General features: G+C 45.9%; 2 protein-coding genes across 5 annotated transcripts; one reads left to right on the forward strand and one right to left on the reverse strand.

The window, feature by feature from the left end:
- Positions 1–1,042: 1,042 nt before the first annotated feature.
- Positions 1,043–10,342, forward strand: c4h19orf44 (chromosome 4 C19orf44 homolog). Of its 2 annotated transcripts, XM_037249439.1 has the most exons (8): positions 1,043–1,359; positions 6,496–6,668; positions 6,773–7,031; positions 7,126–7,366; positions 7,447–7,526; positions 7,637–7,771; positions 7,926–8,339; positions 9,806–10,342. In XM_037249439.1, exons 1-8 carry the CDS (start codon positions 1,255–1,257, stop codon positions 9,851–9,853), a joined length of 1,455 nt encoding a protein of 484 aa, XP_037105334.1. In that variant the 5' UTR covers positions 1,043–1,254; the 3' UTR covers positions 9,854–10,342. The 2 variants fall into 2 exon arrangements, with proteins under 2 accessions (XP_037105334.1, XP_037105335.1); XM_037249440.1 differs by lacking the exon at positions 9,806–10,342 and having other exon boundaries at positions 7,637–7,749; positions 7,926–8,333.
- akr1a1b (aldo-keto reductase family 1, member A1b (aldehyde reductase)) lies at positions 7,414–13,218 on the reverse strand. Of its 3 annotated transcripts, none has more exons than XM_037249518.1 (9): positions 13,111–13,217; positions 12,197–12,285; positions 11,987–12,106; positions 11,755–11,906; positions 11,488–11,683; positions 11,153–11,352; positions 11,006–11,078; positions 10,519–10,605; positions 7,414–7,495 (listed from the first exon to the last, which is right to left on the reverse strand). In XM_037249518.1, the coding sequence occupies exons 2-9, from the start codon at positions 12,275–12,277 to the stop codon at positions 7,493–7,495; spliced, it is 912 nt and encodes a 303-aa protein (XP_037105413.1). In that variant the 5' UTR covers positions 12,278–12,285; positions 13,111–13,217; the 3' UTR covers positions 7,414–7,492. The 3 variants fall into 3 exon arrangements, with proteins under 3 accessions (XP_037105413.1, XP_037105411.1, XP_037105412.1); XM_037249516.1 differs by lacking the exon at positions 7,414–7,495 and adding an exon at positions 10,215–10,337; XM_037249517.1 differs by lacking the exon at positions 7,414–7,495 and adding an exon at positions 10,344–10,435 and having other exon boundaries at positions 13,111–13,218.
- Between the last annotated feature and the right edge of the window lie 11,792 nt (positions 13,219–25,010).

Below are 25,010 nucleotides of genomic sequence, written 5' to 3' on the forward strand. Positions count from 1 at the left end.
GTAAACTTTTATTATTATCATTTTTTATATAACAAGGTACAAGTGTACATACTGTAAATATGTTTTTAGAGCTCTTTTATAATAACCATTTCTCTATAACACGGTTCAACAGTGTAAATATGTTTTTAGAACTCTTATTATTATAACAACTTTTTTTATAAAAAGGTACAAGTGTACGCACTGCAATTGTGTGGGTACTCCTTGCCTTCTGCTGGCGCGTGGGCAAGTTTCGTGCCATAATTCCTCAATTTAGAAGTTTTATTTTGACTTTTAATTTTTTTATTAATTTGTAAAAAAAATCCGCGATGTAGTGAAACCGCGAGAAACGAACCACAATGTACCGAGGAATTACTGTATAATAAATTAGGCCTTTTCCCCCGAGTGGAGGTGGATTGATTTATTTTGAGACACGTCCGTGTGCTCATGAATTTTACGCCTACAGACAGTATGTGTGACACTACACGGGCGTTGTAGATTTCTGCATGTTCTATGTTCTGTGAAGTGCTTTGTTAGGGCAACAGCTGTTGCAAAAGCACTGTATGATTAAAGATGTAAATGGACTGTATTGTATTGTATAATTTATTTATTTTCAATTGCACGCATACCCCTGTTTGCTAATCCCGCCTCTTTTGCCAATATTCCTCCGGCCCCGGTTTGATGGGGCCGGGATTACGCAGGATTAGAATAGCAGCAACATGTCATGACAGCATGCATTTATTCATTCAAAAGCCACGCGCGCCACATTGACGCCCACGATCGCGCAAATTGCTTTCAAGACAGGGAAAATGTTTAAATGTAGTGATCAAAATTAGGGTTTGAAAATATGGTTAGGGTTTTAAAAAAGCGTTTCAATCGAGTGTTATGGTTTTAAATCCAGAGTTGAAGGATACAGACGGGGGTTTGAAAGCAGAGGTACCAAATGGTTTCAACTTTTTCAAAGTATTTTTTCAGATGAGTCATCGTGTAATTCGCCCTCCCGATCAGACGGTGACGATAAAGCGTAAACAGAACCGACAAAAAAAAAAAAACCGCGTCTTGTTGGAGACGAAGAAGAAAACCTCCATGGCGACGAAGGACGCGAACACTCTCGCTCTTTTCATTTACTAAGAAAACGATTTAAAGTGTGTCACGGTGGCCATGAAAAGGATAAACGACCGACGCGTTTAGCGTGCTCCTCTATGTTCGATGGCGGGCTCTTCACAATAAGTGACAAGATCAAGCAGTTAGCCTCTGCTCAGCCGCGGGCGGACCAAGATGTGGCGGCGAGGCGGCACAAGTGACGCTCTCAAGCGGGCTCGGGCGCTGCTGGCCGCCAAGAGCAACAAAACCCAGCACAGCCACAACCGAGCAGCCGATGCGGTCAGTACGCGCGTCAATCGCCATCCAGGTCTCGGCTCAAGATAGGCTTAAGGCAAGGTGAAGGTTTCAAACTGGGGCAGTCCGTTACATTTGCAACGCAAGGTTGCGGTTAGAAACAAGGCATAGTGTTAAAGGTCGGCGTTAAGGTTTGACATTAGCTTGTAATATAAGTTTAGGATTTCAATTTCAGGTTTTGAAGCCCAATTTTAAAAAGTTAGGCTTTCAAATCAGGATTTAATCAGCGGGTTAGCGTGTCAAACAAAGGTTGGAGTCCCAAGTTATTTAGACATGAGTGTTTCAAACTAGTACTAGACTTTCAAATGATGGTTTGAAATGTTTGCGTGAGAGGTTTTGCAATCTCCTCGTTGAGGCGTGATTGAAGATGATTTGACCTTGAATACCTCCGCTTTCTATTGGGCTTTGAATTTACAGAGATGGGGACTCGAGTCACTGTGACTTGGACTCGAGTCGACCCGAGTCGCTGTTTTGATGACTTGTGACTTGACTTGACAAAAAATGAAAAAACTTAAGACTCGACTTGGAAGTTAAAGACTCGGGACTTGACTTGAGACACGATGACTTGAATGACTTCAGTGTTATTTAGCAGAGATGGGGACTCGAGTCACTGTGACTTGGACTCGAGTCGACTCGAGTTGCTGTTTTGATGACTTGTGACTTGACTTGACTAAAAATGAAAAAACTTGAGACTCGACTTGGACTTGGAAGTTAAAGACTCGGGACTTGACTGGACTTGAGACACGATGACTTGAATGACTTCAGTGTTATTTAGTTTATGTTTTCAGTTTGAATATAAAATTAATAATACATTTAAAAAAATAATATCGATAACACGGTAGGAGCGCAGGCTGAGAATGGCGTTGTCATGATTGGATCACTACCCTGTCAATCAATCAGTCATGCCCTCTCTACCTACCGAACGTGTTTATTGGAGAATCACGCCCCTTTATATCAGACATGCGCAAACATGTCAGCGGGAGCGGTACCGCGAGTCATCACCTTCGGCTATCGCAATTACTTTTATGACGGCAAAAGACTGACAGCACAGTGCGAGATCCATCCATCCATCCATCTTCTGTACCGCTCAGTCCCCACGGGGGTCGCGGGCGTGCTGGAGCCTATCCCAGCGCCATCGGGCAGTAGGCGGGGGACACCCTGAACCGGTTGCCAGCCAATCGCAGGGCACACAGAGACAAACAACCATTCGCACTCGCACTCACACCTAGGGACAATTTGGAGCGCTCAATCAGCCTACCAAGCATGTTTTTGGGATGTGGGAGGAAACCGGAGTGCCCGGAGAAAACCCACGCGGGCCCGGGGAGAACATGCAAACTCCACACAGGGAGGGCCGGAGGTGGAATCGAACCCGCACCCTCCTAACTGTGAGGCGGACGTGCTACCCAGTGCACCACCGAGCCGCCCACAGTGCGAGATATGCAACAAAAACATTTCGGACAGCCAGACGACAACTTCAAACTTTGTCCGTCATTTGAAGAGCCATTCTCCCAAGTAACTGCTTTTCATTTATCTAAATAGGTGTGTGTATATATATATATATATATATATATATATATAGCTTTAATGCAATGAATATGATGATGAAACTGAATTAAGTGAATACCGTTTTTTTCCGCGTATAATACGCAAAATTTAACTAATTTATTGTCCTAAAATCTGGGGTGCGCATTATACATGGGTACAAATTTTAAAAAAAAAATTTTTTTTTTTTTTTTTTTAAAGAAAATCATGGTACAACAAAACCAACAACAGGACTGACCGACAAAGACGTGGAACAAAAAGACGGGTGACATTACCAAAGACAGGAACAGAAACCAAACAGACATCATGACGGTAACACATGCAATGATCCGACGGTGAGCGAGGGGCAGACAGGACTTAAATACAAAACACGTTACAAGAACAATAGTGTGTTTGTACTGTGCTCTGGTCATTTCGTCAAAGAAGGGATAATAGTCCTCTTCTCTTCTTGACTGACAATGAATGTGATAGTTTAATACAATCAGCAAATAACAAAATGCGTATTACAGGTAATATTTTATTTCACAACACTTTGCCTTGTTCCTTTCGTCTCTGCTGTTCACTTCAAACACGCTCCATACGAACGCAATGCTCTCGTATCAGACGCTTGCGCGATCACCTGCTCGTTTGCTGTCACAATGTACCCTACACAAATCCGAAACATTTGTTGCGGCTCCGAGTCACGACGAGGGGCAAGTTTTGGTTTCCAAGGGTGTTTTTATTCCTCTTCAATGTCTCTCCCATACAGAGCCGCCTTTTTCACATGTCCGCACGTCACTTTCCTCTCTTTTCATCTGATCGCGGTGGTGCCTTTAGGGGCAGTCGGAGAAATCAACGCCAACAAAAAAAATACATCCAGCCTAGTTAAGACCATACCAAAGACTATAAAAATGGGACCCATTGCCTCCCTGCATGTGTGACGATCATTGGGACTTAAAAAAATAAAAATAAAAAATAAATAAAAAAATTGGGTGCGTATTATACATGGGTACAGGCTTTTTTCCAGCATCAACATGCCATTTTTAGGGTGCGTATTATACATGGGGGCGCATTATACACGGAAAAAAACGGTATGATTTAATGGTGTATTTGACTGAATATCAGTAATTACAGTGCAAATCCTGTCATCGTTCTAGCGATTGATTTGACCCACATGCAGATAAACCAACTCAGACGTCCAGAATGAGTGAGGAGTGTTTATTGGAGGAGCTGCGGTGGAGGTAGAGCGGGATGATCAGAGCCAGGAGCACGGAGCCGGGCAGCAGTGGCGGAGCGTGAGGAGTTCAGCCAGGACGGGGTGGATCTTGGCGGTGATCGGTAGAGGTAATTTACAAGCAGGATGCACAAGACTTGGTCAGAGAATTCAATGTGGCTGTGGCGGAGATCTTACTGCGAACCAGAGGATCTGAAGAACTTGGCGTCGGAGAGCAAGGCGAGAACTATGAGCGAGGAGCTAGAGGCACAACCGTGGTGAAGATCACAACGAAGGGACACTCAGGCGACGAGCAGTTGACAGCATGCTCCTTAAGAGCTCTCCTCTAACGAGCCTGATGAGTCGCACCTGGGCCCTCTGCACTCTGCCACTCTGCTCACAGTTGCTCCCTGTGGACAAAAAAGGTACGCCACCCCGGACCTTGACAACCCCCCCCCCCCTCAACGGCCGCCCCCCGGTGGCCCAGAAGAGGGAGATGGGAGCGACGACCAGTAGTCCGAGACGAAGGTAGGGTCGCAGATGTAGGAACGGGGCACCCACGACCGGTCGACGAGGTACTGCCACCCACGGCCCTGCCGACGGGCGTCCACGATCCGTCGGACCGGGTAGACCGGGTCGCCATCAAGATCCCGGGCAGGAGGCGCGGGCTCGGAAGAAGCGCACTGGACCCGACCGGCTTAATCTGTGAGACGTGGAAGGTGGGATGGACTCGGAGGCTCGGAGGAAGACGGAGACGGACCGCCGAGGGACTAATCACTGCCAGGATCTCATATGTTGAGGAAGTCCCGAAGAACATCGTTGACTAAGGCCTGGAAGACTGCGGGGGCGTTGCAAAGTCCAAAAAGCATGACAAGGTACTCAAAGTGGCCTAGCAGGGTCTTGAAAGCGGTCTTCCACTCATCTCCCTGGCGGATCCTGACCAGATGATATGCATTACGGAGGTCGAGCTTGGTGAAGATGGTGGACTCCTGGACTGGTTCAAATGCTGATGAGAGGAGGGGAAGAGGATACCTGTTTTTGACGGTGATGAGGTTGAGGCCACGGTAGTCAATGCAAGGGCGGAGAGTCTTATCCTTCTTGCCCACAAAGAAACCTGCCCCCAGGGGTGAGGACGGGCGAATAATGCCAGCGGCCAGTGACTCATTGATGTAAGACTCCATAGCTTGTCTCTCGGTGCGTGAGATATTGTAGAGTCTACTGGACGGTAGCGGAGCTCCAGGAAGAAGCTCTATGGCGCAATCATAGGGGCGATGTGGTGGTAGAGATGAAGCCTTGCTCTTGTTAAAAACCTGTCTTAGGTCATGGTATTCACTGGGCACTTGTGACAGATCGATCGGACCAGGTTCCTCGGGTGCTACTAGGGGCAGGCGAGATGGCACGGCAGACTGAAGACAAGAGGACAAGCACGTCGTGGACCAGGACTCGATATGGCATTCTGACCAGTTGACCTGAGGGTTGTGTCTCTGGAGCCAGAGGACACCAAGAACGAGGGCTGACTGTCTTACGGGGAAGACATAAAAGGAAATGACTTCACGATGGTTGCCAGAGATGACTAGCTCCACGGGTCTGGTGCGTTGGGTTATGCTAGAGAGCCCTCTCCCATCCAGGGCAGAGACAGCGAGAGGCGTAGGGAGAGGCGTAGGGAGAGGCTCCGTCTCGACTTTGGCTCGGGAGACGAATTCTTGGTCGATCAAGTTTCTCTCGCACCCCGAGTCGACCAGCACGGATAGCTTGTAGTAATGGAGTTGGTATTGCTGTTCTGCGAGGGTGCGTCTGAGTGGCTCTGCTGGGTCTGAAAGGCCTGAGTGTTCTGTCATCAGCTAGAGGCACAACCGTGGCGAAGATCACAACGAAGGGACACTCAGGCGACGAGCAGTTGACAGCATGCTCCTTAAGAGCTCTCCTCTAACGAGCCTGATGAGTCGCACCTGGGCCCTCTGCACTCTGCCACTCTGCTCACAGTTGCTCCCTGTGGACAAAAAAGGTACGCCACCCCGGACCCTGACAAATCCAAATTATTGTCATATTTTTTAAACAGGTTAGACACATTGGACAATGATGGTTACTTAAAGTTACTGATATCTTGTCTTTTCACGACTAAGATCAGATTCTGCGGGTAAAATTGCAATAATAAGGTGACTTGACTTGGACTTGACTTGACCTATTGAAGGACTTGACTTGGACTTGACTTGACCTATTTAAGGACTTGACTTGACTTGACCTGCCCAAGAAAAAAAAGACTTGGGACTTACTTGAGACTTGAAGGTTGAGACTTGAGACTTACTTGAGACTTGTACATGTGTGACTTGGTCCCATCTCTGTGAATTTATTCTCAAATCAAGCGTGCGTCGCGATCTCATCGGCAGGACGCCAAAAGCCGAGTGTCTTCCCCAAGCGGCAGCGAGGTGTTGTGGGATGTGTCCCTGCTCGACTCGTCTCGGGAAGGACGAGGTGCCGCTGCCGCGTCTCACTCACCGTCCAAAGCCGGAGGAGGACGCTTCCTGAAGAAGCCACCACCTCCGATCCCGCACGAGGACAAGTGTGTTTTAAATCGCTCCTCCTCCTCTTCTTCAGACTTTTTGTGTTTTGCTTGGATTTTTGTCCGATTTTAATGTTCCCCTCTTCGTCCTTCTCGTTGCTCAGACAGCAGCCGTCCCCGCAGGCATCCGCCCTGAAGAAGCTGGCTCAGAAAGAGAGTCGCATCCTCGGCCGGCAGCGAGAAGCGGAATCTCATACCCCGATCCCGGGCTCGGCCTCAGGGCCCCCTCCATCGCGGCGAAGCGGTCGGGGTACGACACCCTCGGTGGGGGCCGAGGCGACCGGGTCTCCTCAGGCAGGTTCCAGCTCCCGATTCTCGTGGAGCCAAAGCATGGACAGCGATGAAGAGGAGGCCCTGGAGCCGGTGGGAGAGCACACTTGAGCGGGTCTTTATCCTCGAACGATTTTCTGCAAGCCACCCAAATTAACCGCAAATGGCTGTTTTTTTCCCCTCCCAGATGCTCAGCCAAAAACGTCAGAGGTCGGCCTCCCCTTCGGCCCACCTCCCCTGCAGAGACGGTCCCTCCTTGAGCACCCGAGCTGAGGTCCGCCTCGTCCCCTCAGGATGCCGCTTCTCCGGGCCACCGGCACCCTCCTCTGATTTGTCCGGGTCAGCCCTGGAGGAGATTCTCTCGCTGGAAGAACTTTTCCCGCTCGGATGTGACAACGCCGCCGAGTCCAACCGAGGGCCCTCGCAATGTGAGCAGCGCGCCCACGCGCTCATGCACACACACCGTTGATGTGCAGCAAAGCAGACTTGTCGGAATGTTTTCTTGCAGCGGACCTTGATGTGGACGTGAAGACCTTGGAAGATGTTGGCTCCGCCTACTTCGGAAACACATCAGAAGAACAAATGCAGGTTATTTTGTTCATTTCAATCTCGCAAACGTTCTGACGAAGAAGGACCCTAAATAGGTTCGGCACCGTCACCGTGTTGCAACCTCGTCACGTGTGCTCACTTGTGCACAGGTGCCGGACGAGCGCGGTGACGGAGACTCAGTCCAAATGGTCGACTACGAAAGTGACTTCGAAAGCACCGAACGGACAGAAACAGGTCACCGGGGCAGCAGCGGACGTGTCGCGTGCGCACACGCAAGCATGCCTGTGCGTGCTCACTCGTTCATCCCTCTGTGTTCTCTACAAGTCGCACACAAAATCCCTCGCTCACATTTGAGCACTCACGTTAGGCACACACTTGTCTCAGCCAGCGTCTGGCAGTGAACCTCAATGACACAAGCACACTTCCTCTCTCACTCAGGTGTCGGAGCACCTGCCGTATGATGATGAGGTATCGGAAGCTGTCGGGTCGGCAGCGGCGTGCAAGCATTATTCATCCAAGGCCAGTACAAAAGACTGGGACACGACGTGTACGTCCCGGACGGTCTTGTCAGCGTCCGGCACTCCCGCGTCACGCGCCGGATCTTTTGGCCGCGAGTCCCTCCCTTCCTCCTCACCATCACCCGGCGAGCGTTTTAAAGACACGGCGGCGCAGACCGACACCGACGTCTGGTCGGCGGCACACGCGCCCTCCTTGGCGCTGAATGACCTGCTGCGGCGGCGGCTGGCCGTCACACGCCGCTTGGCGAGAAGCAGCCGCAGGAAACGTGACGACGTCATCGCCAGCCTGGGCCCGCCCACCTACGCCTACGCCACGTTGCACCAAACCATGGAGGTGAGGCACACGCTGTGGCACACATGCACACACACCCAGCCTCCCGCAGCACACAATCTTACTTGCTGACACACCTTCACAGTCATTGTCCCTTTCACACACACCTTATACAATCTCAGTCACTCTCTAAACCAGGCGTGGGCAAATATTTTGACTTGCGGGCCGAATTGGATTCTAAATTTTGACCGGGGGGGCGAACCAGGAGCAAATGGATGTAGTATTTGTGTGAAGTACGGTAATAGAAATGACATGTAAAGGTCATTGCATAAAAGGTTTTTACTTTTAGTAAACAAATGCATTTATTAACAGCATTAAAAAAATATTTTACCCAAAAACTACTATCAGTGATTCTCATTAAATACGACACTGTTATTATGAATAATAGTTTCCATCACTTCAGCGCCTGCAGGTCAGATTTATGAAATATGTTTATCTAATGAGGCAAAATCACTTCAAACGGCAAACATTCTGACCAAATGAATCATCTTGAAGAATCAGTGAAAGAATACGTACGTCTAAATAAAGTAATAAAGAAATCAATAGAATTGTTGGTCTCCCTTTTTTGCTAGTGCATCATATCATGGTCTGGAGTAAAATTTGTTGTGGTAATTCTTAGGATAGAGCCAAGGTGTTGGTCCTTAACCTAGATCTGTGACGGGCTTTGTTGACGTACGTTCACGTGGCTGAACGTCTGCTCACACACGTTGGGCGAACCAAATTGTCCACTCTTTTTTTTTAAACACTTGGCACTCAGTGTCCACCTTTCTTTTGCTCTGGCCACTCATTTTAATGGAAGGATTCCAGGGGAGGGTTTGTGGGTGGCATTAGCGTAAAACTGTAACTCAGGGGTCTCAAACTCCAGTCCTCGGGGCCGCATTCCTACATGTTGTCCAAGTTTCCCTCGTTAAACACACCTGATTCAATTATCAGGCTCCTGCAGAACGTGAAGATGAACTGATCATTTGAATCAGGTGTGTTTAACGAGGGAAACTTGGAAAACATGTAGGAATGCGGCCCCTGAGGACTGGAGTTTGAGACCCCTGCTGTAACTGAAAGCTCAGCGCGCGAATGACGAGAATGCTGACGTCACAGCCCACACTCGAAATTCGGCACTGATGGAAATAGAGTGCGGAGTGCGCCGGGTCCGTACTACTTAGTAAGTACACGCACTTGTGAGTGTGCACCGAGCTTTCTGACACGGCTTCCGGGAGTAAATGCGCGAGCGGGCGCTTCCCCATCTATTGGGGAAACATAGTAATTGCAGGGAAAATGTTTAATAATGCATTTTATTCAGGTTTGGCGGGCCGGCTTAAACGGCCCTGTGGGCCGGATGTGGCCTGCGAGCCGTAGTTTGCCTATCTCTGCTCTAAACTTTCACTCCCATACCATATTTCACTCTTGGACACACTATGTCACAAACTCTCATCCTCATATTCTCACATCTAATCTAATATTTGCTCATGCAGCTCATCGGTCAAACAAAGGCGGCCAGAGTGAGCGAGGCACACACGTGACTGCTCGTTGTGGACGTCCAATTTCCAAGCGGATGATCGTCTTCTCTTTCCCTTCCCGACCGGGACACTGCCATGATGCCTTTAGTGTTACTGGCGCAATATTTTGCAGCCATGGTGTTTGGCGTCATTGATTTTGATTAAAAACATGCTTTCTCAATGATCTTGATTTATAATTGGCGGAACGAGCTATTGCTTCTAAATGGCACAGGGGTTTTACAACCAGACGTTTTATGTGGCTTACAGAGCGATTGAAGATTTTATGGACTGATAGCGGCTTCCAGAAGGAAAATCGATTCATTACCAAAATCAAACATTTAGCCAAGGACTCAGACACGGAATGTGTTTATTTAAAAAAAAAAAAAAAAAAAAAAAAGTTTTGTTTGAGGCGCAACTCGATGAAAGCACGTGCCTCATGCTGTCAGTAGGGGTCGCTGAAGGGGTAATGGGGATGCCCTGCGTCCCGGGGGACCAGCTTCCCGTCCACCTGAACAACACCAACGTGGCATCAAAGTTTTATCAACATGGTTGTTGACTTGGTTTTAGCAGCAAATGTTGGCGGCGCCACCTGATGGCCAAGGTGCGCTTTGGCGATTGCCATCAAGCATGAAATGGAAAGGAGACATTACAGAATCCTCCAAGGTGTCCAAGCGGCGCGCTCGACTTACTTCAATGACGGGTAGGATGTAACGGCAGTTCTTGTTGAGCGCCGCCAGGCTGGTCATCTCCTCCTCTGACAAGGTGAAGTCAAACACCTCCAAAACGAAAAATAGCAGAAATTGCCATCTTCAACAAGATTCAAATGCGCAATGTTTGGACATTTTTCATCCAATATCTGCACACATATATTATTTATGAATACAATGTTTGCATGTATTTTTTTCTTTCAAATGTGTATTTTTATCTATTGGCCTCTTTTTTCCTCAGATTTGTGGATTTCTATTTACTTGTTCCAATCATAAGAGTTCTTTTGATTTCGGTTTCTTTGTGTGTCTTGACATATGAAGGGATTGACAATAAAGCTGACTTTGACTTTGACTTTTCTAACATTAGTCTCGTGTACATTTTCACATTTTTTGTCCCTTTATGTCACATTTGTGTTTTTTCATGCATCATCTTTCCAAGATGATTTTCAACTATTGCCTGCACACGTACTTGCAAGTTCTCTCGGATGCGTGAGGGCGTGACGCTCTTGGGAACGGCCACGACGCCGCGTTGCGTCTGCCACCTGCGTACGGGAGAAGCGCATTTAGCGTCAGCCAATTCGTCTTTTGTGTTGTTTAGCAAGCGGGCGGAGCTGACCTGAGCAGGATCTGAGCGGGCGACTTGCAGTACTTTGCAGCCAGGGTGGCCAGGACGGGCTCGTCCATGAGTGTGAGCTCGTCGGGGCGCTTCCAGGCACGGTCGGGGGAACCCAGCGGGCTGTAGGCTGTCATTACCGCGCCCAGCAACCGACAGTGCGCCAGCAACTCTGTCTGCGCCAGGTACGGGTGGCTCTCCACCTGCGTGCATGGCCACGCAAGCGCAAAGTCAAACCACCTCGGTCTTTCCACGTTCTTGTGTCAGATGTCGCTCTTCAAAGAGCCATTGTCAAGTGCTTGCCAATCCAAACATGTCTATATTCTTTTTTTTGGGACCTGCACGACGGCGGGCTTGACGTGGGCGGCAGCCAGCACGTGGTCCAGCTGTCGCTTGTTGAAGTTGGACAGGCCGATGTGACGCAGCAGGCCTTTGCGGAGCAGCTGCTCCATGGCGCCCCAAGTGGCGCGGTAGTCCACCACGTCGTACAGCAGCGAGCCACTGCCCGCCTTGGGGAACGCCTCCTCCCCGCGCCTGCGTGCCAGTACAAAGCGCCTCGCTTCAAAGCCTCGGTCCGCATTTGCCGGCCAAGTTTACATTCGCACCGGAAGGCCATGGGCCAGTGGATGAGGTAGAGGTCCAAGTAGTCAAGTCGAAGGTCGCGCAGTGTTCGCTGAAGGGCGGGCTCCACGTCCTCGGGGTGGTGGCACGTGTTCCACAATTTGGACGTGACAAAGACGTCCTCCCGCCGCACGCCCTGACAAACGGGACAAATGCCGACTCGGTGCCTTTGCACCTGTGCGCGTACATGTGAGCCGTCACGCGTGCGCGTCTCACATGGGGCTGTGCAAAGCTCTCGGCGAACGCTTGTCCAATCTCGGCCTCGTTGCCGTAGACGGCAGCGCAGTCAATGTGGCGGTAGCCTGCCTCCAGGGCGCACTTGACCACCTCTTTCACCTGGCAAACACAAACGCACCCCAATTGAGCCCCCGATCCACGAGCGCAGCCCGGACATTGTCAAAGGTTTCGCGGGGTTCGGTGACTCACCTGTCCCGGCGAGCTCTTCCAGGTGCCCAGTCCAATGAGGGGCATCTTGCGGCCCGTGTGGAGGACAGCAAATTCGTTCATCTTCCCGCCTGCTGCCAAAATGTCTTTGTGTGAAAAATGACCACATGATTCATCATCATCATCAATTACAAACAAATAAATCCAGTAATTGATTACTGGAAATTCCAGACGAGAAAAAGATTTAAAAATCAAAGACAGGCTATGACTGGATCAGCCTTCTCTAGCCAGGGCCACAAAGTCCTTCAAACACAGGACCCTACGCGCCAGGAAGAGGATGTGATGCTGACTTGCACTTTTTTGAAAGAGTCAGCAGCACTAGAGGACGCAACCACAAAAACGACAAACTGGAAGCAGATTTTCTTCCAACTCACATGGATGGCAAATCTTGCGCAAACAAATGCAATGTATAAAAAAGGAAGACAACGAAGCAGCGTTTGGCTTTTTAATAAATTAAATTTGTAAAGTACTACATGTTGCTGGTGTTGGGCTTAAACATTCTATGTTCAAATTTGGTATTACAAATGTATCTATAGTTAGCCGCTCCCTACGCAGATTTGGACAAAATAATCGTCCACCAACGTGTCATGCATGCTATTTTCTCCACAGCTCGCAGAGCCCCTTTCATAATGATGTATTTTTTTTTTTATCTTTCCTCAGAACTCATCCCCCCACCGGTAAATATCCGCTTTATGTCGTCTTCCATGAAAGCCGCCTGGCTGTCAAATCTTGCAAACGCTGCTTTTACTTTTATCATTGTTCGTTTTCTGACGGATGTTACCAGCCGGTCAGTAAAACTTAATACCAAATTTTCTTTTCACAGGAAGGCGTAAGTGAAGAGCAGGAGCAAAGTGATGAAGACGAGTTTGAGTTGGCGCGCCAAAAGCAAAAAGTACCTGCGCTAGATTTTCTTTGGAGGCGGTCTGGCAGCGTAGTTCTCTTGGGCGTCTAGACTTTTCTCTCAGGGATGCAAATAAAAAGCGCAGCCTTGAATTTGGCCTCCGCTTCCGCTTCCGGATGCAGACGGGCCTGCGTCCGGTTAGGCCCACCAAAATAAGAGTCCAGTGTCAAGTCGTTTATTTATACACAGGCAACTCTCAAAGGGCTTCACATGTATACAAAATTGACAATTATTCTCGAACATCCCCTGATCTTAAACTCCCAGGAGGGCAAGGAAAACCTAAAAAAAAAAAAAACTACTGGGGGAAAAATGAGAAACCTTGAGAAGAGACCACAGATGGGAGGATCCCCTTCCAGGATGACCAGGCTGCAATGGATGCAGAGAGGGCACATAGAACCAGTGACGTGCGGTGAGGTTCATGACTGAGGAGGCACTGACGTCATCCCCCCCCCAGTAAAATTGTCCGGAACAGGTGTTGTGCTAGATTTGGTTCCCCCGTGAGATTTTGTTCCCCCTGCCGCGGGAGCGCGCACGCCTTATTTGGAAAGCGAAAAACCGATGTCGTACGGCGTCAGCACTATGTTGTTTTCAATAAAAACATGAAGAACTCACGTTTGCGTCAGTCAATTTTAATTTTTATAAAGGATTATTCTCATTTGATGTCTTTAAATTCATCCGCGTTCTGCCATTGAAGCGGGGTGCATTCAAAGACCAATCGTACAGACGGATCACTCAATCACTTCACCAAAAAGCAACAATATAATTACGTGAGCTCTTTGCATAAACCTCGATGCAAAGAAACTCCTCTTTTTGGGTACCGTTACATGCTACAAGGAGTATATATTACAAAGGAGACTTTCTATTTAATTGTGATCATCATTCATCCATCCATTTTATTACTCAGGTATTTTCAAAGCAAATTAATATTGTTGCATTTATTAATTTGCTTTAAAATGACAGCGCAATAAGGCGGCTCGGAGGCGCACTGGCTAGCACGTCCGCCTCACAGTACGGAGGGTGCGGGTTCGATTCCACCTCCGGTCCTCCCTGTGTGGAGTTTGAATGTTCTCCCCGTGTCCGCGTGGGTTTTCTCCGGGCCCTCCGGTTTCCTCCCACATTCCCAAAAACATGCTTGGTAGGCTGATTGAGCGCTCCAAATTGCCCCTAGGTGTGAGTGCGTGTGCGGATGGTTGTTCGTCTCTGTGTGCCCTGCGATTGGCTGGCAACCGGTTCAGGGTGTCCCCCGCCTACTGCCCGATGACAGCTGGGATAGGCTCCAGCAAGCCCGCGACCCCCGTGGGGATACAGCGGTACAGAAAATGGATGGATGACAGCGCAATATAATTAATTAAAAGCTGACACTATAATGTCAAACGTGTTCATTTAAGAAAAAGCCACACACGTTTTATGATCAAATCTTTCATAACGAGAACAGGGCCGGTTCTAGGAATGCACATAAGAGGGGGCAGTCAGAAATGTGAAGGGGGCATGTTTTTTTTTTACACATTTTTATCACTGTTTGTGTTTTCATCACGGCAGTTGTTAGCTGTGTGCCCAGATCTCAACCTGGAGAAGTGGATTGCACTCTGTCAGGCCTCTACACTAAGACCTGTCCAGCTTGGGTGTCCCACCTGAAGACTAAAGCTTCTGCTGGTATAGCTCTTAGGGTCACTGAGGCAAGCAAACCCCCTGACCACAATAAGGTGGCAACTGCAAAATAAATGAAATAAATAAATGAAAAGTAAAATAAAATACCCTTCATCCAGATTTCAACAACCAAGCAATAACCATTTTCAACAACATAACATTCATCTTAACTGGATGGCCTAATTCTCAAAATCATTTCAAGCTAAAGGAAAGACTTGTCACTATCATCAATATTTACAAAACTGAAAGGAAGTCTTATGAAAATAAAATCATCAAACATCGAGTTCTCAAACTAATTTATAAAAACAGAAACATTTATAATTTTTTATTTATTAGCTAATAACTCAAAATAGTTAGGGAACTGATTTGTACAACACAACAGTTACAGAACAGAACATTTAACATAACTTTTTTTTCTTCTCTTTTTTAATGTATTTTTTTTATTAGCAACTTAATAACTAAAATCTCCTCCTTTCTCATTATTTTTTCTCCCCACTCCACTCGACAACAAAATAGTTAGGGAACTAATTTGTACAACATAACAGTTACAGAGCAGAACATATAACACATAACTTTTTTTTCTTTTTTTTAATGTATTTTTTTATTAGCAACTTAATAACTAAAATCTCCTCCTTTCTCACAATTTTTTCTCCCCACTCCACTCTACAACACCAGTCTCCTATTTCCTTGTGCAAAAACTCTCACAAATTCATCCATATCCAAGTTACTCGTTATGGACCTCTCATGGGCTAAGATGACCAAATTTATCTTTCGCTTGTGTAACATGGTGCGACGATAAGGGGTTAGGACCCGTGACAATGTGGACAAGGAACGCTCACACGATGCTGAAGACACACCAATTACCAGGGCTGTTACATACAATTTATGCAACTCAGGAAAAGCTTCCTTGTACTCCTGTAGGTGTTTACAGACAGTGGATAGGTCTGTTTCATTTGGACATTTCTTGAGCAACATCTGTTTTGCCACAAGAATTTCAATTTTTTAGATCATCTGCCACAGTGCCAGCCAGCGCAGACAGAGGATGCAACCCGGTTGAATCTAGAAATGTGCTGGATTTGGGTGCAAGACTAGATATGGCTCTCATCAGCTCAACGTTCTTCTGAGAAAATCTATTCTCCATTTCTGAAATGGCCCTGTCAAGGATGTTGAGCAGAGATCTTTTCAGAGACTGAGAGGGGGAAATGGTTGGATCGTCCGAGTCTGTATGGCCCACAGTTGAGAGCACAACACTTTGACCAAGACATTTGCTCATTGTCCTCCTTCTCTTTGGAGGCGGTGCATCATCCCCAGCAGCTGCCTGAGATGACTCTCCCCAATCCTCATCTTCACGGAGGCTTTTTAAGGACTCCAGTGCTGCACCAACAACCTCAGAAGCACTGCACAAATCCACAGACTGAGACTGTAGAATTGCATTTGCTGGTTTCAAGACACCAAGCACCAGCACTAGAAACTTTCCAGTCTCAAAGAAGTGATGCCTCGAAATTTGACACAGCAGGCCCGATGCACAGGTCAACAGCAGCACTATCATCCTCTGTCATCTCAGATAGGATACTGACAATATGGTCTTGATTGTCAACAATGCACCTTGTCACCACATAGTGGCTTGTCCATCGGATTTCAAGCAGCCTTTTAAGGTTAGGTGCATTATATTCCTCAGACACATAGTGGTGCTGAAAAAACTTGTACAATGAACTAGAGAGGTTAAAAAATCTCTTTGCACATGGTTCACTCTGTATGGCATGCACAACCACTAAGTGCAGTTGATGGTTGTAGCAGTGGATGTATGGGATATGCCTAGCAATCTTGTTTTGCAGCAGAGCTTGTACACCACCTCTTATCCCACTCATCACAGAAGCTCCATCATAACACTGGCTAAGTATGTTGTCAGCACTGTAGCCAGCATCAGAAAGGTGTGTCAGTATTTCAGACGTGATGTACTCTGCATCAAGTTGATGCAAGTCAATCAACCCAATAAGATGCTCCTCTGGCATGGACTTGCTGACAAATCTAATCATCACAGACAAATTTTCCACATTGCACCTGTCCCTGGTCCCATCACTTTTGAGGCAAAACCCTGCAGAATCAGCATTTTCATATTTTTTCCTGACCTCTGCAAGCACCATGTCTGCCAGTGTTTGGATCATTTCATTTTGGATATCCTTAGATGTGTATTTTGCATTCTTTGGGATACCCTTAGCAATGCTTGCTAGCTTCTCATCCTTCTCTAATGTATACTCCATGAGTTTCAGAAAAAGCCCTGAAGCAACATCATCACCACCTGCATCATGTCTCAAAGTTTCTGCAGTCCCACGGAGCCCCAACTCATTCACAGAGAGAAACTTAATAGCACTGCCCACACTCTTGACATAATAATGATTTTTTTCAAGTTGGGTTTTACCAACCAACAGAGAGTCAACAGTACCCCCTGTAGCCTCTCTGCTTTTGTGCTGAGTCCAGGTGGTGGAAGAGTGCACATGGTCGTGGCTGGACACATGCCTCTGTAGCCCCTTGTCTCGTTCGAGTGCTGCTTTCCAATTGTTAAAACCAGTAAGAGTAAAAACAAAATTCCTCTCATTAGCAGAGCTACCATATTTCCGACAGGGGAAACAGAAGCATGCGTCCCGCACAACAGAGTACTCCAGCCATGGTCGTGAGCGGTACCAGGCAGGATTGAATGACCTGAATGTTGCACCAAATGCACGCTTTGGGTAGCTACCCAGTATTGGCTGGGATGGTGCATTGACATTTAAGTCACTAGGTAGCTGAGCAAGGGGCTTTAAGGCAGCACATGTTGAGGGAGGAGGAACAGGCGAAGCAGTGCTTGCTGATGGTACAGGTGCATTTATGCTAGCTACTGCCTCTGATGCACTAGTACTAGCAGCAGCATTACTGCTACTGCTTTCAGTACATGCAAGAGGAGCAAGACTTGTTTTAAATGCTCTGAAAAAAGGATGCATCTCGCAGCATTAACTCCCTCTTTGTGAGCAGCTGAATGGTGGAGTGCAAAGTGAAGTTTTGAGAAAAACATCTTTATTTATCTACTGAATTCCTTTTTAAAAATTATTTCCCTGAGCAATTTGAAACAAAACTGTGCAGAGGGGCGGGGCTACACGTAGGGGTCCGGCAGACACCGCTCATTTGTCCTCAGTCTGTTAGATGCAGTGTACAGATGTGCTTGTCTGTTAGATGCAGTGTACAGATGTGCTTGTGACTTGAGAAACGCTCCCAGTGGGTAAAAAAACAGCAGACTATTTCCCATTTGACTGCACAAATATATATATATGAATGTTATATGAACTATTATTTGAGTTGTTGTTAATCATTAGTTATATCACGGGTCGCTACGACGAGTTTAGTGGAGCTTTTACTGCTTCTTCCAACTCCTACCGCGCTGACTGTAACTTGACACTCTCTGGCTGCGTCTTGCCAATTTGCATACTCACAGTGATTGGATGTTTACGGAGGGGCGCGGAGTCCTGACAGGCTGTGTGAGGACACACACTGCACCGACATGAGAGAAGAGAGGGGGCTGATTAACGTGTGTTTCTATCAGCGGATTTTTCACTTCTAAAAGTTTGATTCGAGGGGGCAGGACATCTGTTTGAGGGGGCGTTGCCCCCTCTTGCCCCTGCGTAGAGCCGGCCCTGAACGAGAATGATTTGAGTGAATTGATTTGAATGAATAATTGAGAAGAAATTTCAGTTCCGAAGGCTCCTTTTGTCCCAAGCAAAGTGACAGGTGGTGGGGAGGGGGGATAAAAATTGTAACAGGAACTCTATAAAAATTGTCAAGCCGTGAAAATTTGTGCCCCCCTCCAATTTTGAGAACGGTGAGTCCTGGACATCGACTGGCTTTTTTTCTATCTTCCCGAGGGTCTGTTCAGGTTGTGTGGCAAATTTGAACAGAATCCCTCATTCCTAGGCCAAATTACAGGGGGGAACACATCCTCACGGCTGCCCCGTGAGGATATGTTCCCCCCCCTTATTTTCAGAACGGTGAGTGCTGGACTCCAGCTGTTTTCTTTCTGTCTTCCTGGGGGTCAGTTCAGGTAATGTGGCAAATTTGAACAGAATCCCTTATTCCTAGGCCAAATTACAGGGGGGGAACACATCCTCACGGCTGCCCCGTGAGGATATGTTCTCCCCCCTTATTTTCAGAACGGTGAGTGCTGGAGTCCAGTTGGTTTTTTTCTGTCTTCCTGGGGGTCAGTTCAGGTAGTGTGGCAAATTTGAACAGAATCCCTTATTCCTAGGCCAAATTACAGGGGGGAACACATCCTCACGGCTGCCCCGTGAGGATATGTTCCCCCCCCTTATTTTGAGAACGGTGAGTGCTGGACTCCAGCTGTTTTTTTTCTGTCTTCCTGGGGGTCTGTTCAGGTAGTGTGGCAAATTTGAACAGGTTCCCTCATTCCTAGCCCAAGTTACAGGGGGGAACATATCCTCACGGGTGCCCTGTTAGAATATGTTCCCCCCCATTTAAAACGGTGTATATGTAAATAAATGATTTGTGCACTGATAACTATACAATATTGGATGTTAAATAAATAAATAAACAAATAGATAATAATGTTTTCTTTCCTTTGTTGGTCAAACAATATTGTCTTGAATTCAAACTTGTCCCCAAAGCACCCATTTTACCCCACCTTGTAAGTGCGTAATGCCAAATGGTATTACGAAGGAGAAGTACGTATTGAGAAGAAAAGCTTCTTTTTACGACGTTGAGGGTAAGATACACAACGTACATAAATCAAGCAAATTAGATCCAGAGACGCACCAAAAATTCACATTGCAGAACCTGCTAATTTCTACACTAACGTCAGAAACTTAAGTTTTAGAGTAATTAGTACTCTATAAGACAAATAATTGACTCATAAAATGTTGGACGCAATATATATAACACACCTCACTATGAAGGAAATTGTTGAATTTGTTGAGTGCAACTCAAGCTATGTTTTTTTTCTTCAAGTAACTATTTGTAGATCTATTGAGTAAATATTTGATAAATTATCAAACTAAAGTAACATATTTGGTTGTAGACCCATTGAGTGAACATTTGATATATTATGAAACTAATGTTTTTTTTTGTCCAAGTAGCAAATTTGCAATTAGGTGTATTGAGTGAGCACTTAATGAATTACCACAAGTATGGTGCTAATTCAACGTTTTATTTTTACTTCTACTCAGGAGGGGAGCTGTATTATTGCCACCAAAAAGGCACAGACCAGGCAGTCCAAGTGAAGGTTGTCTGTGGTGCTGAAGAGACAAATGAAATTTTTAAAAGTTTTCATGCCAGCCCGGCAGGGGCACACACCGGGCAAAATAAAACAAGACACAGCATCTCTCTGAGATATTACTGGCCAGCGATGTCTGTTGACATTAATGAGTGGGTATGTAAACAATACAAGAAGAGTATACTTGTTTGTTCATTTTTTTTAGCCAGCAAACATAATGAATGAAACTATTCCTTCCTGTATCTTTTGCAAACAATTCAAAATGATTATCTAAGATCTTGCCCTTTTTGCATGCATTTATTAACAATGACTACTTTTCCACAAAACTTGCCATTGTCAGGTGTCCCAGTGCACCGAATGTCAGGCAGCCGGCATATCAATAAAAAGCCCAACAGAGGTCATGCCTATACAGGTCAGTTAATCCAAATAATGTTCTCTATTTTGACCCAAGGTCTATATAGTATTTTGTATGTGGCATACCGTTTTTTTCCATGTATAATGCGCCCCCATGTATAATACGCACCCTAAAAATGGCATGTCGATGCTGGAAAAAAGCCTGTACCCATGTATAATACGCACCCAAATTTTGACTCCTACTTAAGACCGTAAACGTAAAATAATTTCAGAAAAAAGATCATCTTTGGGAACAACCGGATGTTATTCTGCCGGTCAGTATCACTGCGCATGCGCTAGCAAACTCGATAGCGAAGGAATGTTTCGGATTTGTGTAGGGTACATTGTGACAGCAAACGAGCAGGTGATCGAGCAAGCGTCTGATACGAGAGCATTGTGTTTGTATGGAGCGTGTTTGAAGTGAACAGCAGAGAAGAAAGGAACAAGGCAAAGTGTTGTGAAATAAAATATTACCTGTAATACGCATTTAGGTAGAAAACTGAACTCTCGCTCTTTATATAGCTGACGTGTCTTGCGCATCCGTTCTGCGCATCTGTAATGGGGGCCTCCGTATGATATCCGGTTTGCGATGGAGATTAAAAAACAAACAATATTTGACAATAACACACCATCAAGGATTGCACCATCGCATCAAACGATGTGTCGTCAATTATGAATTTTACTGACTAAGTGTGTTGGGCAGGATGGCTGAATGCGATGCGCGATTGACAACAAACAAGAAGAAAGGTGATTTCAAGTTTTATTTCGAGGGAGATTTTCTTCATTAAAAAAAATAAATAAATAAAATAAATAAATAAATAATGTACCCATGTATAATGCGCACCCCAGATTTTAGGACAATAAATTTGTTAAATTTTGCGCATTATACATGGAAAAAAACGGTAGGTACATTGAGCAACCCAGCTTCCTCTTGACTGAATTCACTTTAGTCCAAATGTCCTTATTCTAAAATTTATATAACTCGACTTCTACATCTTAAGCCTGACGAGCCAAAATATCAGATCTCGCTCTTGTTTCCTACCGTTTTAGCCTATTTGTTATTTCCAAATCTGTTCAATCTCTGATTATGAGGGCTCTCTACGCATTATTCAATTTTTTTTTATCAAATCTCCTCAGTTCTGTCAAACTCAGTGCACAATGAAGCTCCTGTCCACTTTGACCCAAGCTCCACCAAGTTTGGTAACGCCACAGCAAGGAGTGCGATTTGGTTGTCGGACACTTCATGTCCATGTGTCTTTTGCAGCACCTCACCCTCTCAAGTTGGTGTTCTTTTGTTATTGCTTCAGAGCCAACCCATCCATCACTCTCGAATGAGTCCATTGTTCAAATGAGTCCATTTTCAACATTGTGAGTTCCTCCGCTTTTCACTGTCTTTTCTCGTCCCTGAGGATGTTGTCTTTCCTCCGGAGTGTACTTGCCCCCTCCAAGCACAACAACAGTCTTTCCTTGTCCTTGCCAAAGGTCAAAGGTGCCTCAAAGCCAGGCACCGTTTTGTAGTCGTCCACGGCTGCAGGCGGAGTCTTGGGATCGAGTTTCAGGGATCCTGGCACTGACAGTGACAGACTGGGACATCAAACTTGTAAGACTATCTCCGAATGTAGCTGCTGCCATCAATTCGCTAGTAACGTTTGTTTACCAAACTTCAAATTCTCCTAGTAACAGCGATCTCGTTTTTATATTGTAAGTCCTGCAACTCATCCTATTTTCGAGCTACGTTTCGTCGATAGTTCCAATTTATTGAGACAGTACGTTGTGTCCAGTATCATTATTCAAAATGAACTCATCGAGGTCTGCGTTCCACATCTAGCCCTGATCTATGTCTCGACCTCTCAAACGTTATTACCTGTGTCATGCTTGCTCAAAAATGTGACTTAGAATATGGTGCTGTGAATTTCCAATCTCCCCGATCAAATTGGATCCCGCTTCTCAGCTCTTCTTTCTCATGCTCCTGTTAGCCTGCAATTGTCCAAATCAAAAATGTTATTTTCTTTTAACTGTCTTTCTTTTGAACCTCTAAATCTCTCGTGTTGCTAACCTATCTACACCAGGAAACCATTTAAAGCAGACATGGGCAAACTACGGCCCGCGGGCCACATCCGGCCCACGGGCCCGTTTAATCCGGCCCGCCAAACCTGAATAAATTGTATTATTAATTTTTTTTGGGGGTCATTTTCCCTGCAATTACTATGTTTCCCCAGTAGATGGGGAAGCGCCCGCCCGCGCATTTACTCCCGGGAGCCGTGTCAGAAAGCTCAGTGCACACTCACAAGTGCGTGTGCGTACTCAGTAGTACGTAGTAATTTCATCTATCAGTGCCGAATTTCGAGTGTAGGCACTCACGTCAATATTCTCGTAATTCGCGCGCTGAGTTTTCAGATACAGTTTTACGCTAATGCCACCCACAAACCTTCCCCTGGAATCCTTCCATTAAAATGAGTGGCCTGAAGAAAAGAAAGGTGGACACTGAGTGCCGAATGTTAAAAAAGAGTGGACAATTTGGCTCGACCTATGTGTGTGAGAAGACGTTCAGCCACATGAAGGTCAACAAAGCCCGTCACAGATCTAGGTTAACGGACCGACACCTCGGCTCTATCCTAAGAATTACCACAACAAATTTTACTCCAGACTATGATGCACTAGCAAAAAAGGGAAACCAACAATACTATTGATTTCTTTATTACCGTATTTTCCGCCCTAAAAGGCGCACCGGGTTATAAGGCGCACCTTCAATGAACGGCCCATTTTAAAACTTTGTCCATATATAAGGCGCACCGGATTATAAGGCGCATAAAATAAAAGCTATACTGCATCAAACTGAGGTTGACTAGGGTTGCGGTATGCATCCACTAGCCAATAACCAACGAGCCCTCTGTAAACAATCGCGTTTCTCAAACAATCTCCTATAAAATGATCGGAACTGACTAAAGTTCGATCTAACGCATTGGTACTACTTACCTATGTTTCCCTTCCATATCGATCCGTAGATTTACTCGAAACATTAACAGAGCAGCCTATTTTGACATGAAATAGCCTGGTACGTATAGCAGCTATCGCAATAGCATTAGCCATCCGCAAAGTCTCACGAGCCTCAGCTCGCAATCTCCCATGAGCCTCAGCAAAGTGTTAACAATCGCGTTTCTCAAACGATCTCCTATAAAATGATCGGAACTGACTAAAGTTCGATCTAACGCATTGGTACTACTTACCTATGTTTCCCTTCCATATCGATCCGTAGATTTACTCGAAACATTAACAGAGCAGCCTATTTTGACATGAAATAGCCTGGTACGTATAGCAGCTATCGCAATAGCATTAGCCATCCGCAAAGTCTCACGAGCCTCAGCTCGCAATCTCCCATGAGCCTCAGCAAAGTGTAAACAATCGCGTTTCTCAAACGATCTCCTATAAAATGATCGGAACTGACTAAAGTTCGATCTAACGCATTGGTACTACTTACCTATGTTTCCCTTCCATATCGATCCGTAGATTTACTCGAAACATTAACAGAGCAGCCTATTTTGACATGAAATAGCCTGGTACGTATAGCAGCTATCGCAATAGCATTAGCCATCCGCAAAGTCTCACGAGCCACAGCTCGCAATCTCCCATGAGCCTCAGCAAAGTGTAAACAATCGCGTTTCTCAAACGATCTCCTATAAAATGATCGGAACTGACTAAAGTTCGATCTAACGCATTGGTACTACTTACCTATGTTTCCCTTCCATATCGATCCGTAGATTTACTCGAAACATTAACAGAGCAGCCTATTTTGACATGAAATAGCCTCGCGGGTACAACAGCTATTCGGTGACGCCCCCTGACTACAGTTGCCGTAATGCTGGGAAGCGATGCGACCTTGTAATTTACTAGTCGTACTAAAACGTACTGAAACATTTTGGCAGAGCACTGTGTACAACCAGTATGGATCAACAAATTCATCAGTTGATCCATATATAAGGCGCACTGGCCTATAAGGCGCACTGTCGGCTTTTGAGAAAATTTTAGGTTTTTAGGTGCGCCTTTTAGGGCGGAAAATACGGTACTTTATTTAGATGTATTCTTTCACTGATTCTTCAAGATGATGTATTTGGTCAGAATGTTTGCCGTTGGATGTGATTTCGCCTCATTAGACAAACATATTTCATAAATCTGACCTGCAGGCGCTGAAGTGATGGAAAATGTTATTCATCATAACAGTGTCGTATTTAATAAGAATCACTGATAGTAGTTTTTTGGTGAAATATTTTTTTAATGCAGTTAATAAATGCATTTGTTTTCAAAAAGCTTTTTTTAATATCCATGCTTTAGTATCTACTAAAAGTAAAAACCTTTTATGCAATGACCTTTACATGTCATTTATATTACTTCACACAAACACTACATCCATCTGCTCCTGGTTCGGCCCCCCGGTCAAAATTTAGAACCCAATTCGGCCCGCAAGTCAAAAAGTTTGCCCACCCCTGCTCTATACAGTCCTCAGGCTCCCCAACAATAGTGGTAGCAGTTTGCATTATTTTATTGCAATGTTTTTCTTCAGATTTGTTTCAAGACTACAGTTAGTTAGACTTCACTTTGATGGT

This window comes from Syngnathus acus, chromosome 4 (assembly GCF_901709675.1).
Source record: "Syngnathus acus chromosome 4, fSynAcu1.2, whole genome shotgun sequence".
Taxonomy (NCBI): domain Eukaryota; kingdom Metazoa; phylum Chordata; class Actinopteri; order Syngnathiformes; family Syngnathidae; genus Syngnathus; species Syngnathus acus.

Bases quoted from the DNA above. Each gene is read 5' to 3' on its own strand.
- c4h19orf44 (XM_037249439.1), top strand. From the start codon at position 1,255: ATGTGGCGGCGAGGCGGCACAAGTGACGCTCTCAAGCGGGCTCGGGCG. The intron at 6,669-6,772 runs GTGTGTTTTAAA...CTCGTTGCTCAG, and splicing joins CCGATCCCGCACGAGGACAA to ACAGCAGCCGTCCCCGCAGG. The intron at 7,367-7,446 runs GTGAGCAGCGCG...GTTTTCTTGCAG, and splicing joins CAACCGAGGGCCCTCGCAAT to CGGACCTTGATGTGGACGTG.
- akr1a1b (XM_037249516.1), bottom strand. From the start codon at position 12,277: ATGAACGAATTTGCTGTCCTCCACACGGGCCGCAAGATGCCCCTCATT. The intron at 11,684-11,754 runs GTGCGAATGTAA...ACTGGCACGCAG, and splicing joins CACTGGCCCATGGCCTTCCG to GCGCGGGGAGGAGGCGTTCC. The intron at 11,353-11,487 runs GTCCCAAAAAAA...CCATGCACGCAG, and splicing joins TCAAGCCCGCCGTCGTGCAG to GTGGAGAGCCACCCGTACCT.